General features: G+C 45.1%; 2 protein-coding genes across 2 annotated transcripts; both read left to right on the top strand.

Moving 5' to 3' along the window:
- Nucleotides 1–244: 244 nt before the first annotated feature.
- Nucleotides 245–7311, top strand: LOC311216493 (ubiquitin carboxyl-terminal hydrolase 42-like; the record flags this gene model as incomplete). The annotated part of the gene is made up of 12 exons (XM_084298020.1): nucleotides 245–473; nucleotides 1218–1418; nucleotides 2003–2113; nucleotides 2273–2375; nucleotides 2580–2647; nucleotides 2804–2874; nucleotides 3406–3488; nucleotides 4385–4496; nucleotides 4874–5014; nucleotides 5209–5309; nucleotides 5773–5914; nucleotides 6595–7311. The coding sequence occupies 12 exons, from the start codon at nucleotides 245–247 to the stop codon at nucleotides 7309–7311; spliced, it is 2079 nt and encodes a 692-aa protein (XP_084154146.1).
- Nucleotides 7312–7341: 30 nt separating this feature from the next.
- On the top strand, nucleotides 7342–9410 carry LOC311216492 (uncharacterized protein; the record flags this gene model as incomplete). Its single annotated transcript, XM_084298019.1, is given in 4 exon segments — nucleotides 7342–7377; nucleotides 7682–7770; nucleotides 8755–9334; nucleotides 9336–9410. Coding segments are annotated over 4 exon segments (780 nt in total).
- Between the last annotated feature and the right edge of the window lie 3572 nt (nucleotides 9411–12982).

Below are 12982 nucleotides of genomic sequence, written 5' to 3'. Positions count from 1 at the left end.
AGAAATGGCATCAGCCACTAGTTCTGCAGAAGCGAAAAGTAATACTGATAGAGTTTAGATGGAAATTTTCACTTTGTGTGTTTAGTTTGGGGATTCTTTTTAAATCATTCATACCAGCGATTTAGTTCTTAAGGCTGTTTCTTTGAGATTAAGTGACAGGACTTCTGTTACTCTTTTCTTCTTGGAATGCTTCTTGATATTCTTACGTCAACCAGAACTTCTGTCTCTGTTGCAGATGTGAACAATGACCGTAGCTAAGAAGCCCAAATCTTCAAAGCCTAAAAAGCCCTCTTCAAGGCGGTCTGGCAAATCCAAGAAACCAAGTACTAAAATACTGATGTCACGCACCGCCAACTGGGGCCGGATAGTGCCTGCAGAAGATTCAAGCCAAGTCTCTGTGGCCCAAGGACGTGGAGGTGCTATTTACTGTAGATCATCTGAAAAATCTAAGGCTTTTGCCCCAAGAGATCTAAGTAAGTGTGCGTTTTATCCTGCCTCCATTGTCTTCAAAGCAAAAGTAGAAAATGCAGTTCTTACTTGTTGCACTGATAGAGAAGGGGACTACTGTGAACAAAGACTTCAAAAGTGAATCCCCTAAGGCAACTGAAGTGACTGATGTTACAGAAATTAATTTTGATATATTTACAGTCAACAGAGAAATATGGGGAGCTTTTTGTAATGCACAGATTCCTCCATGTCTTTTCTGTTTTGCAAAGAAAAGTGTTTGATTGTTGCTATTCACAGCTTCCATTTTTCACAGGTTTTTTGAAGGATAACATTGCTCAGGAAAAGATCTGGTATCTGTAGGGGTACCGTCATTCCTAGTTCCTAGTTTTTACGTTTTTACCGTATAATTTCAAGTCTAAGTTTGTGGTTTAAGTTATAATAAGGAAAAAAACAGTAGTTGAGTTAATCAGGTTAAAGATTATAGATGGAGAGGAACTTGGCATTAGGTGCTACAAACAGAATGGCAGTTAGCCTTGCCTTAGAAAAATTAAAATGGCTGACTAAAGTTGTTTTTTTTTTTTTTTTTTTTCCCAAAACATTGTGTTGACCAGCCAATTTGAATTTGGTGGTATTAAAGCTGTCTGCAATAAGTTTTTCTGGTTTGGATTGTAGCTAGCCCCTGTAGGTGCTCCTGCAGAATAGTATTTTTTTAAATACCTTTCTTAGAAACAAACAAACAAGATCTCTTTTTAAATTTAACTTTCTTGCAGTCGTTAATGATGGAATTGCTCCGCCACAGAGCCTTCTTTTTCCACCTGAGAAGATTTGTATGGATTGGCGAGAAACACAAAGTGTTGGAGTTGGCCTGTACAATCTTGGCAACACATGTTTTCTTAATGCTACTCTACAGTGTTTGACCTACACACCCCCACTTGCCAATTACATGCTTTCTCTTGAGCACAGCCAGTCATGTGAGTACTTTCTAACAGTATTTTGAATCTGTTGGATAGCTCTGAAGGTGAAAGAACAGCAGTGATTCTGTGAGATAAGCTTATTTGCCTGATTTTACCTGTAGAAGCTGGCTTTGAGCACTGTATTAGCAGTGGGCTCCGAATAGCATATGGAGTGCAATTAATGCACCATGGTTTATTTATTTAGTTATTTATTTGATTGTTTGTTTATTAAAGGATCATTTATTGCTTCATGGGAATAATGAAGTGCATTGGACTGTAATGCATTTAGTAGTAATTTTAGAGAGTAATACATTTTGCAGGCTGTGGAGTTCACATTCCTGTCAGCCTTTACAACTGCGACTTTGCAGTAGTCTTTTAGATTTCTCATCACAACATGCATTTGAATACAGGCTTAGTGGATATTTTTATTCTGTAAAGTTGTGTGAAATGAAATGTTACAAGACTGTTGGGACATTGGCATCTTGGGAGAATAGAATGTAGCAAGGAGAGTGGATATTGTATCTATAGTTTAAATTGTACTTAGATGTTTGTAGTTGTGGATATTTCGCTGGACTGGGATGCTTTGTTCTTTCACTCTTCAGGTCGTGAACAAGATTTTTGCATGATGTGCACGATGGAGACTCACATTAACCAGGCCCTGCGTTGCACTGTTGATGCCATCGAGCCTACGCATGTTATCAGTAATCTCAGTCGTAAGTGGCTTCAGATGTGTTTCTTTTCTATAGCTTGTAATCTTCAAATAATCATTTGATGTGTATAAGTGGTTTTAACACTCAAATGAAGAGAGATTTTAGAAATACAAGAACGATTTCATTTTTAAATGAGGTCAATACTATCATCTTCTTATTTAGGAATAGGACAACATTTCCGTTTTGGCAGTCAAGAAGACGCACACGAGTTCTTGCGCTATACTGTTGATGCTATGCAGGAAGCGTGCTTGAACGGAAGCACCGAGTAAGCATAAACAAGTTCACTTTCATACATTCTCTAGCACCTTCTAGTCCTTTATTTACTCTCAGAAATGATCTCTAGCACCTTTTAGTGCCTTATTTACTATCAGCAACGAAAGTCTACATCATCCTTGGTTTTCATCAAACTCTTTGAAGAGTTAACTCTGTGCCTTAAATCTTCTGAGGTCTGATTATAATTTATTTCCAGATTGGACAGATCTTCTCAAGCTACCACCATCATTCATCAAATATTTGGAGGATTTCTAAGATCGAGAGGTACTTGAAAAAATATTCCTGTCCTTAGAACTGATCTGTGTCTTTTGTCGGTAGTAAAGCAGTCTGTAGTTTGTCTAAAGTAGTATCTGTCAACAACTTGAATTTGGACAGTTAGTCTCCTTCACATAATGTTAAGCATTTATATTTTGTTTCCAGTGAAGTGCTTGAATTGCAAAGCAGTTTCGGATACGTATGAGGCATTTCTTGATATCACTTTGGATATAAAGGTAAGATGTTTTCTAAATATAATTCATGATGTTTAAGTACATGCATGACTTTCTAAATTAAACTTGTTTAACTTAAAAAAACAAACCACATATAATGTTAAAACATAAGAGCTTGGTGGTGCTAAGGAAGTGGATTGGACTTTGTCCTTCCGTGGAACCCATGTAAATAGTCTCCACATTTGCATTGGGTTTAAGGGGAAAGAATTCTCTTTCTGCAAAAATTATAATGCTGTCATACTTCTTTGTTGTTCTACCTGAATATACATCTAATTGTTAGACTGATGAATTTGTCCCCGGTATTGATGACAAAGCACATTATAGATGCTGTCTAGGCTACTGGAAAAGTATTTGTTCCAAAGTCAAATGCCTTCCAGGTGAGGTCAATGCTGAGCATGCTCTTTCTGCCTCCTTCTTCACAGTGCTCCTAGTAGATCGCTTGAGTATGTTAGTAAGATTCTCTTATAAACTACTAGTATGTCTGTGGAATTCTGAATTACGGTGACTTTACGCTCTTCTTTCTCACTGCTCTAGGCGGTTTCATCTGTTAGCAGAGCTCTGGAACTCTTTGTGAAACCTGAAGAGCTGGATGGAGAGAATTGCTATAAATGTAGCGAGTAAGATTTTGACGTCAGTTTTCTATGTTGCATGACTCTGTTGGACTACCTCTAAACTTTGGATCTACTTACAAGTTTTGTGGAAGTTTATAAAAGACTTGGATTTTTGTTTCTTTGGAGGGGGGAAGTCTTGTTCATAGGCATTCCCTATGGGTTTGCAATTCTCTGGCTTGTATTTTGCCATCAGAATTCAAAAAGAGCTACTTTTGTTCTTTCTATTTATTAGCTCTCGACAGTACTTTTCTTGATGTAAACTGCCCAGTTTCCGTTGTTCTCTGGGCTAGTGGCTGATTTTCACTGCTTACACCGTAGGTCCTACCTTGGAGCGGGCAATGTGTCAAACTGAACTATTTTGTTTCAAAGGATGGCAGATGGTTTCAGTGTCTTTCCAGACAAGCTCAGTACATGAAGACTTCCTACTGTTAAATGTTTCCCTCCTGTAGAATGACCATGTGCTTCTGTTGTATTTTTGATGTTGATAGTCGACCTATGTTGGAGATTATTTGCAATTTCTAGTCCTGGGGACCAAGGCTCTCTCGTTCCGCTTTCAGTATTTGTATTTCCCTTGAAAGCTGAAAGAATGTATCCAGGACTGGAGTTCAAATAGCCACTTTTGTAGACCAAGAAATGGTACCTTGCCATCCAACCTGGTAATACCCTTTCGTGAGAGATTCCTGTTCCCCCTATGCTCTGAGTTGTTGGGAAAATTTACCTTCTTCTGTGTATTAACAAACCTGACACGCAGTGCGTGGGTTTATGAAAAGAAAAAAGACCAACCTATTATGCAAGTAAATATCATTCAAATAGCATAGGCATGCGTGAGACATTAAAAGGAGTTTGTTTTGGGGGCGAAAAAAGAAGATGCCTTCAAACACTTACCTCTGCTTGTTTTTAAGGTGTAAAAAGATGGTTCCTGCGTCCAAGAGATTTACCATACACCGTTCTTCCAAGGTTCTCACAATATCACTGAAAAGATTTGCAGATTTCACAGGTGGAAAGATCAACAAGGTATATTTACCACTGTAATGCAACTATATCATTGTGTAATGGGACATCCCCCAAAGCTGAAAGTTGTTAATATTTTCAGACAATAATTGTAGACTAACGACTATGGCTTATTCTTTCTCTTAATATCAATAAAGTTCCCGCTTGACAAGAAGCATATGCTTTCCTCTGAGAAGGCTGATTCATCAGGAAACAGTTCTCTGCAACTTCTAGTCTTAACCGTTGTTTATGGGAAGACTTATTTGTAGTGAATCAAGAAATATATTCTAGAAATATATTCTAGAAATAAATTCTAGTCTGTGTTTTTTGGAAGTGTTTTTCTCCGGCTAGTCCACGAAGTACTCTGGGATAATTTTTCTATCTTCTTGGTGTCTCTTTAGGAGGTGAAATATCCGGAGTATTTGGACCTGAGAGCCTACATGTCGCAGTCAATGGGAGAACCACTGCTCTATGCCTTATATGCGGTGCTGGTACATCACGGTGTCAGCTGTCACTCAGGACACTATATATGCTATGTAAAGGTAGAAGTCAACAGCATTTCTAACAGGGTAAAGGTTGTGCTGGCAAACCAATTAAAGCATGACTAGCAGCTACTGTTTCTAGGGAAAAAGATTTCATTATATTTTTATTTGACATGTGTGTATTTTGTTCCTATCCGTGATTTCATTTGGAAAACGTGCAATTCACCTAAAGAAATCGTTGTCTTTATTTGCAGGCTGGTAATGGACTTTGGTATCAGATGAATGATGCTAAAGTAGTGCGTACTGACATTAAAAGAGTTCTTGGTCAGCAAGCTTACATACTTTTTTATATCAGGTAATAACAAATCTTAAAATGTGTTCAGAAGAGATTTACTTTCCTGTTATTGATATTTTTCTGTTTTGCAAGTGTTTTTCTTGCTATCCCAGGAGAAGATTATTATTTGTCTAATTCAGTTCTGTCTAACCTGAAATTCTCTGTGTCGTTTATTATCTTTTGTTGCTTGGCCTTAAACTGCAGCACTTGTGTAAATTGCTATCTATGTGTTATCTGTAGCTGGCTAATTTAGAGAAGGAGAGAAATGAAGGTCATCTGTGGTGTAAGAATGAATTCTTGCTGTGCAAGTGATAGTCTTAGTAGGAAGACTGTTCTCTACTTTTCAGTCTGTAGTCTTGGCGAAGCCTTCTGTAGAGAAGGCTTCCATATCGTATGAGCTGTTCCTCTAAAATGATAGGATGGGATTTAATCCAAGAGTAGGCTGAAAGAAAAACTAAACTACGATCACTGCTCTTTTCTGAAGGCGCTATGATTTGACACTTGGAGAACGTGCGTTTTACTTGCCAGCACCATCTTATCCCTGTTCATTCCCTCCGGGTCAGCAGGGGGCTAATAGTAAGCAGGCTGGATTTATGGGACCACGACTTCTTCCTCATATGATTAAGGTAATTCAGGGAAGCGGGAGGGCAGATAACGGCACCAAACTGCTAGTGGGTTTGGGGTTTGGTGTGGGGTTTTTTGTTTGGTTTTCGGCATCTTAGTTTTGTTTTCCTTCCCACGCCGCAGCTTTCTTCACAGCCCTCATGCTACAGCCAGAGTCATTCAAACAGTGGTTACTGCTAAATTGTGCAGCCATGCGACTCCATTACTTTATAGCTCCAAGACAGCTTTCTAAAGCACAGAGAGCTACGCTCTTTGACTATTTAAGCAGAGTGTACTAATCCTCAAATCATTTAAAAGAGGACTTGTTTTTCCTATCCTCGTCACTTTAGCTAAGACAGGGAAAACTCATTGTCTTATTCCTGAGCACCAGAACGATTACTTCAGGCTTTTCAGGGTATGTTCAAAGGGGAAAATAAATATATTTGGGAATAGCAGCAGGTAATGTTAAGTTGCTTGGCTGGTTTTCAAAGATGATGTTAATTTGATACCAATCTGCAGTAAACCAAAAGCAGGAATTGAATACGCTTATTGGACTTGCATTTATCCTTAAAGGGCAGTGTGTTTTTCTTTTTAGGTGTTAAGACCATTTGTAGAAACACTCAGTAGGAGAGTTTTGTGTTTCAAAATGTTACATGCAGTGTTTGCGTTAATCCATCTTGCAATTTCTTCTTTTTAAATACAGAATTCAAGCCGTTTAAATGGAAATGGATCCATAAAAGTGGACGCAAAGACCACTGGTATCACCCTAAAAAGGCCATCTTCAGCACCACCAATGGCCTGTGTTCAAAACCAGGCAATTACCAGGCCTTCAATGACTGATACGTCAAGAAAACAGAAGATCACCATCAGTATTCACAATAAATTGCCTGCTCGTCAGACTGTGTCACAGCCTGACTTTCTTAGCAGTGCTGTGGAGGATGAAGATCTCTACCAGGCTGTTCCTTCATCCACAATTACAAATTTGGTAATGCAAATGAAGCAAATGCAAACAAACAAAAAAGTTTCTGATGAAATTTTTGTGGAGCCAACAGTGAATGAAAATCCTAAACTCAGCTCTGATAACACAGTCCCTTATGGTGCAGAATCTTCAGGAAAATCTGAGGAGGAGTCAAAGGGCTTATTTCAAAGGAATTTGAAATGCAATGCAATGTCCTCTAATGGAATTTTGGTTGGAAAGGTAGTCCGTACATTGCAGCATTCCAATTCTTCCTGTCAGAATGCTGACAAAGGAAGATCCCAGCATGAGCTGCCAAAAAGAGATTCACTAAATGGTGCTATTAGGTTAGTTAATGAATCTAAAGAAAACGGACTGAAACTTGATGATTCCACTTGCCGAGTTGAACCTGTTAAACCTTCTGAGATGTTCTTTTCTAAAACAAATGGATTGCTTGAAACATAGATTTGCTCCATCGAGAATTTCTCACCTACGATGTATTCGGGAGTGTTTATTGTGTTCCTAATTCAGGTGAAATACTGAGAAAACACAGCACACATGTGATCGTAAGACTTTGTGGTATTATCCCCTTAGAATTTGCAGACCTGAGCTTATATTAGAACTTGTCAACTTAAGCTCAGCTGAGATAAAAATTCCTAAGTTTCATAAAGTAGATTTTGGGGGGTGAGTCGGGGTTATCTTTGAAGTGTAGATAATGCATACAACTCACAGCGGTCTTGCTTACCATTTAATGGAGAAATTCTGACAAGACTAGTCCTCAGTACTACTACAAATAGTATTTTTTTGTCTGCTGACTTGTGCGTTTTAATTGCAGATGCCTGGAGCTATGCCTTCAGTCAATCGAGAAGTCATCACGGAGTCCTTCACAGCCAGCCAGCTGAACAGCTTGTCAGAGGAAATGAGGTAAAATGAGCACAGTCTGATTAAGACAAGACTTTATGGAAGTTCGTTACAGTTTTATCTGTCTACTAATAGTATTTAATGGAAGGATTTAAATTAGTACAATTCCATACTGTGTGTCCAGTGTCACGAACAGAACTAATGATCAGCACTGAGCATATCACTCTGATGCAGGTTGGTGCCTCAAGGAGAACTTGTGTTCCTTTATAGAATGTTTTTCCGTTTTTCTCCACTGTCTGGAGAAACATTGGCTGTTCCCCGCTCGCCCCTATGCCTTTTTTCTCAGAGCAGCAGGTGGAAGGAGACAGATGCGTTTGCTTTTTTAGTGCAATGGCTTCAGAAGCAAGAGGGGAAAAAGCACTTTCTCTGGGAGCTGAAGAAGGTGTCCTAATCACAGGAGAGGTTTCTAAATGGCATATCTTTGCGAGGGTTCCTGTAGTCCAGAGGTTTTTGTTTGTTTGTTTGCCTTTGGAAGGTTTTACTCTTAATATTCACGTCCTTCAGCAGAAGTGAGAAATGGGTTTTTATTTTATGCAGTGTTGCGGAACCTCCGAAATCTCCTGGGAATGATGAATACCTCGCCCAGTACCAATGTGATGACCGTGGAGACAAGGAGAAAGCAAGAAGATCAAAAGAACGTGACCTCGTTTCAAAAGAAAATGTTTTGTACGGCAAAGAGTCTTGTGAGCCTGGTGAGAAATTGCGGCAAACTTCCTCTCTCAAGTCTGACACTGAATGTAGCTCTAACAATCTTTCCTCCTTAGCTATTGCAGATAGACGCCAAGATACAAAGGACAAGACTAAAACCACTGACAAAGAGCGTTACCGAAGAAAGAGGGAACATGCTCCTAGTGAAGAGAAGGAGAGTCAAAAAGCAGGTCCTTCCAGCAAGAGGAGGTGTTCTCAGAGCGTGGAATTTGTTGAGCAAAAGAGTCACAAGCAGGAGTACTGGGAGGGAAACAGGTACAGATCTTTCCCTCGTGAAAGAAACAGCCCTGAGAATGGCAGAAGAGCAGTCAAATATTCAAAGTACAGATCTGGCAGCGGAGGAAGATCAGAACAAGGTAGCAATAGGTACTACCGATCCAAAGGGGAAAGAAGTTGGAGCAGAGAAAGATACTATCGAGACGAAGCACGGAGATGGGAAAGATGTAGCTATTACAAGGATTATTATTCACCTCATGCAACAGGAGACAGTAGAGAGAGAAAGTTCTCTCACAGTGATTCAGCCTTTGACAGATTGACTGCAACTTACTACAGCAGGTCACATAAGCATTATCATTACAAAAGCGGATGGCCTCACGGTTCCCTCTTGAGAGAGGAAGATGTACGTCGCTTTAGCACACCCCGAGCAGACTTGCATCGTTGCTCAGTACCTCAGCAACATTCCGGAAGACATTCTCGTGAAAGACATGCGCTTCCACCTGTGTCAGCTCATTTGGAGAACTGTCGCCAGAAAAATGAAACAGAAGGAAACAGAAAAAGAAAATATACCCATGCAGAAGGTAGTGAAAGTGAAATAGAAAGGAAAGACAGAAAGATAGAAAAGGAGCTTGTAGGTGGTGAAAAAAATGCAAAAATATCACAAGTTCTGGAAGAAAAAGAAGTCTAAGGATAAACATGGAGAGAAGGATTCCAAGTAAGCAAGGATTCCAGCATACTCCGCATTTTTTATCCTAAGTCTTTTCTGGGTGCTTCTCATGTCTACCTTTTTTTTTTTTTTTTTTTTTTCTGGTAGTTTCTAAGTTATTTAGATAGCATCAGCTGGCTGGGGATCATGTTGTTAGGTTGATCAGTGAAGACAGGAAAGCTCTTGCTGAATTGTGTCAGAGCACTAGCTTTGGACCACATAGTTTGAATCAAATCCGTACACCATTCCAGATTAGGTTAAAAGATTTTTTCTGCTTGCACATATTCCAGAGCTAGCCGTTGTTAATGATCTGTGTACAAACCAGGACCTATGGTCCTTCAATCTGACGGCTTAAGTTTGCTGCATCTAAAGTAAGTTGCGTGTGCACAAAGCACCACAAAATAGCTGACATGCTGCAAATCATCACCTGTGGTAAAATAAATCAAGTTTCACATAGGCAACAAGTGCCACATCTTTTTTTCCCTTTTTAACTTGCATGTTTCTTTCAGACTTCATGATTTGTGTTTCTGTGCGCTCCACTTTGACAATGCCAATCGCAAGCGTAAGAAAAAGAAGAAAAAGGAGAAGAAAAAGAAGAAAAAGGAGAAACACCAGGAAAGCGAAAGGCTCCTTGGAACAGTTAGATCCTCGTTTCCAGAAGATAACGCGGGAGAAGAAGGAAGAATCCCATCCTCCAGATGGCTCTTCATGTCAGTAATGCAGAAGTGAGAGCAGTAAACAACCTTACAAGGAAGGGAAGACTTCCAGTGCAGGCGAAAGCAAGAAATACTGCTCCATCGCATCCAACGACTATACTAAAGGTAAGCGGCCGCAGCGTGTGTGAGGAATTCCTTTTATATTAATCTCGAGATTATTTCAAACAGTCTTGAAGTGCTTGATGACTTAACAGTCTGCAGATTTATTATCAAATCAAAAAAAAACCCCACTTGGTAGACTATTTTTTTCCCAGTTTTGAATGACCACTAGGAAAGAAGGCCTGAAATAAAGAGGTTAAAGGCAAATGGTTTTCATTTGGTTTGATGATGAAGTGGCAAACAAGATGAAGAGTTGCAAGCTCCCTTCTTAAATTCAGTCCAGCCAAGTAGGAAAAGTAAATGTGGACAGCTGTATCTTGGCAAAGAAGACAGTAGGGAGCAAGGAGGTTTAGCAGTCAAGATGGAAGGTGATGCCATGAGGCTTAGAGGCTAGTAATGTTCTAATGAACATGGCCAAGTCTTGCGCTGGGCAGCCTGCTTGGGTCCAAAGCCTGCAGTCCTCCCCAAGATGTCGGCGAGGGGCTGGTGAGCCGTTGGGATGGAACCCCCGTTGCCCGGGTTCCCCAAGCAACCGCCCCACTCTCCAGCCACCATGGCAGGTCCAGCAGCCGGCTCCCGCTCCTCCCGGGGCTGCGGCCCTGCTGGCGAGCCCAGCGCCCCAGAGCTCAGCCCAGCGGCCTTTTTCCCACAGAGGGTTTCCCCAGACGGCTTCCGCGGCTTGCGCAGACGCAAAACTCCCCCTTCGTCGTCCCAGCCGTGCCGCCAACGGTGGCTGCCTGGCTGCTGCCCTCCCTCCCCGGAGCGACGGCGCTGCCCTTGCAGCCCCCGCAGGTACCCACCCTCCCCTCCGCGCTGCCCCAGGCCACCGTCTGGCACGTGGTGCCAGGGGTCCAGGGGCAGGTGCTGCAGCTCCCCGCCGGGGTGCAGCTGCCACCTGGGGGGCACCTCCCAGCCCAGGGGCACCACCTGCAGCTTGGGCAGCTCCCCGCCGGGGGGCAGCTCCCTGCTGTGGGGCAGCTCCCCGCCGTGGGGCACCAGCTGCAGCTGGTGCAGCTCCCCGCTGTGGGGCAAAATCTGCAGCTGGTGCAGCTCCCCGCTGTGGGGCAAAACCTGCAGCTGGTGCAGCTCCCCGCTGTGGAGCAAAACCTGCAGCTGGTGCAGCTCCCAACCATGGGGCACCAGCTGCAGCTGGTGCAGCTCCCCGCCGGGGGGCAGCTCCCCCACACCGCTCCTCCCTGTGCCCCCGTCCATCAGTGGGGGACAGCCCATGGTGACGGGGACACTGGTACCCCACCATGCGCTGGGGCTGGGGCCCAGGGCCGTGCTCCATGGGGAGCTCCTGCACCCCGCAGGCACCTGCCTGTTGCAGGCCCCCGCCCAGCGCAACCCCCCGCCACCCCTCGTCCCGGGGCCTCCGCTGCGGGGGCAGGCGCTCCCCACGCCCCGCACCCTGAGCAGCAGCCGGGGGCAGCTGCCGGAGCCCTGCTTGCACGCCGTGGGGCTCAGCAAGGACCAGGGGACCCCGCTGACCGGCCCCACTCCCCCCGAGCCTGCCCAGGCTCCAAGGACCGCCAGCACCCAGACGGCGACGCCTGACAGTGAGTTTGGGGCTGGCACAGCCGGCCACTGGGCGCCCCACACCCAGGGGCCATGGGAAAGCTGACATCGCCCGTCTTGGGGGATTTTCTTGCTTCGTCCTCAGCGGCGACAGCCCCGCAGGTGCCTGAGGAGCCCCCGCAGCTGCCCGAGCTGGGCCCTGATGCCTTTGCCGAGGCCTTTCCAGAGCTGGCAGGGGACAGCCAGCAGCTGCAGCACATGCAGGACGAGCTCCTGGCTGACCTGGACATCCCCATCCCCGGCATGGAGGAGCTGCTCAGCTGGCTCGATGCCGTGGATCCCCAGGATGCCTTCCCCGATTTGCCCAGCAGTCCTGCCCTCAGCCGCTTCCTCTCGCAGCTGCCCGACCTCTGCGAGGACATCGAGGAGCCGAGCACGCAGGGACTGGAAGCCACAGGAGCCCTCGGTGAGGTCCCCTCAACCCCTGGGCTGCGCCCCGAGAAGCTTGAGGGTGGGCTGTCGCTGCAGTCCCCCGTCATGCCAGCAGTGAGCCCCCCGCTCAGCCCTGCAGCCAGTCCCCTGCCCAGTGCGCTTAGGAGCCCCCTACCCAGTCCACCCCTGAGTCCCCCCAGGAGCCTCCCTGACACCCAGCTCCTCAGTGCCCTTAGTAGACCCCAGCCCCAACCCCCCCAGCGTTCCCTCAAGACCCGCTCCAACCCCAAGGTCCCCAGTGCCCTTAGTAGACCCCAGCCCAAATCCCCCCCGAGTTCCCCCAAGAAACGCCCCAACCCCAAGGGCCGCAGTGCCTTTAGTAGACCCCAGCCCAAATCCCCCCCGAGTTCCCCCAAGAAACGCCCCAACCCCAAGGGCCGCAGTGCCTTTAGTAGACCCCAGCCCAAATCCCCCCCGAGTTCCCCCAAGAAACGCCCCAACCCCAAGGGCCGCAGTGACCATGGGAGACCCCTGCCCAAACGCCCCCTGGGTCCCCTCAAGAGCCCCCCGCCTGCCCCTGCGTCCACCGGCACCAAGCGGGGGGCCAAGCGCCCTGCGCCCAGCAGCACCCCCGGGACAGCGCAGAGCTGCCAGCACAGGAGGCCGACGACAGAGAACCCCCCCGGCAAGGAGAGGAAGACGCTGCTGGGCCAGGCTGGCCAAGGCCGCAAGAGACCGTGCCAGGGGAAGACGGGTGGCAGCAGCACGGTGGCTGGCAGCAGCGGGGAAGCAGGCAGCAGCGGGCAGCAGCTGGCGATCA

The sequence above is a fragment of the Netta rufina genome, assembly GCF_964035555.1.
Source record: "Netta rufina genome assembly, chromosome: 18".
In the NCBI taxonomy this organism is placed as follows: domain Eukaryota; kingdom Metazoa; phylum Chordata; class Aves; order Anseriformes; family Anatidae; genus Netta; species Netta rufina.
Note: the sequence above shows the minus strand (reverse complement) of the source record. Positions and strands in the feature narration are given on the sequence as shown.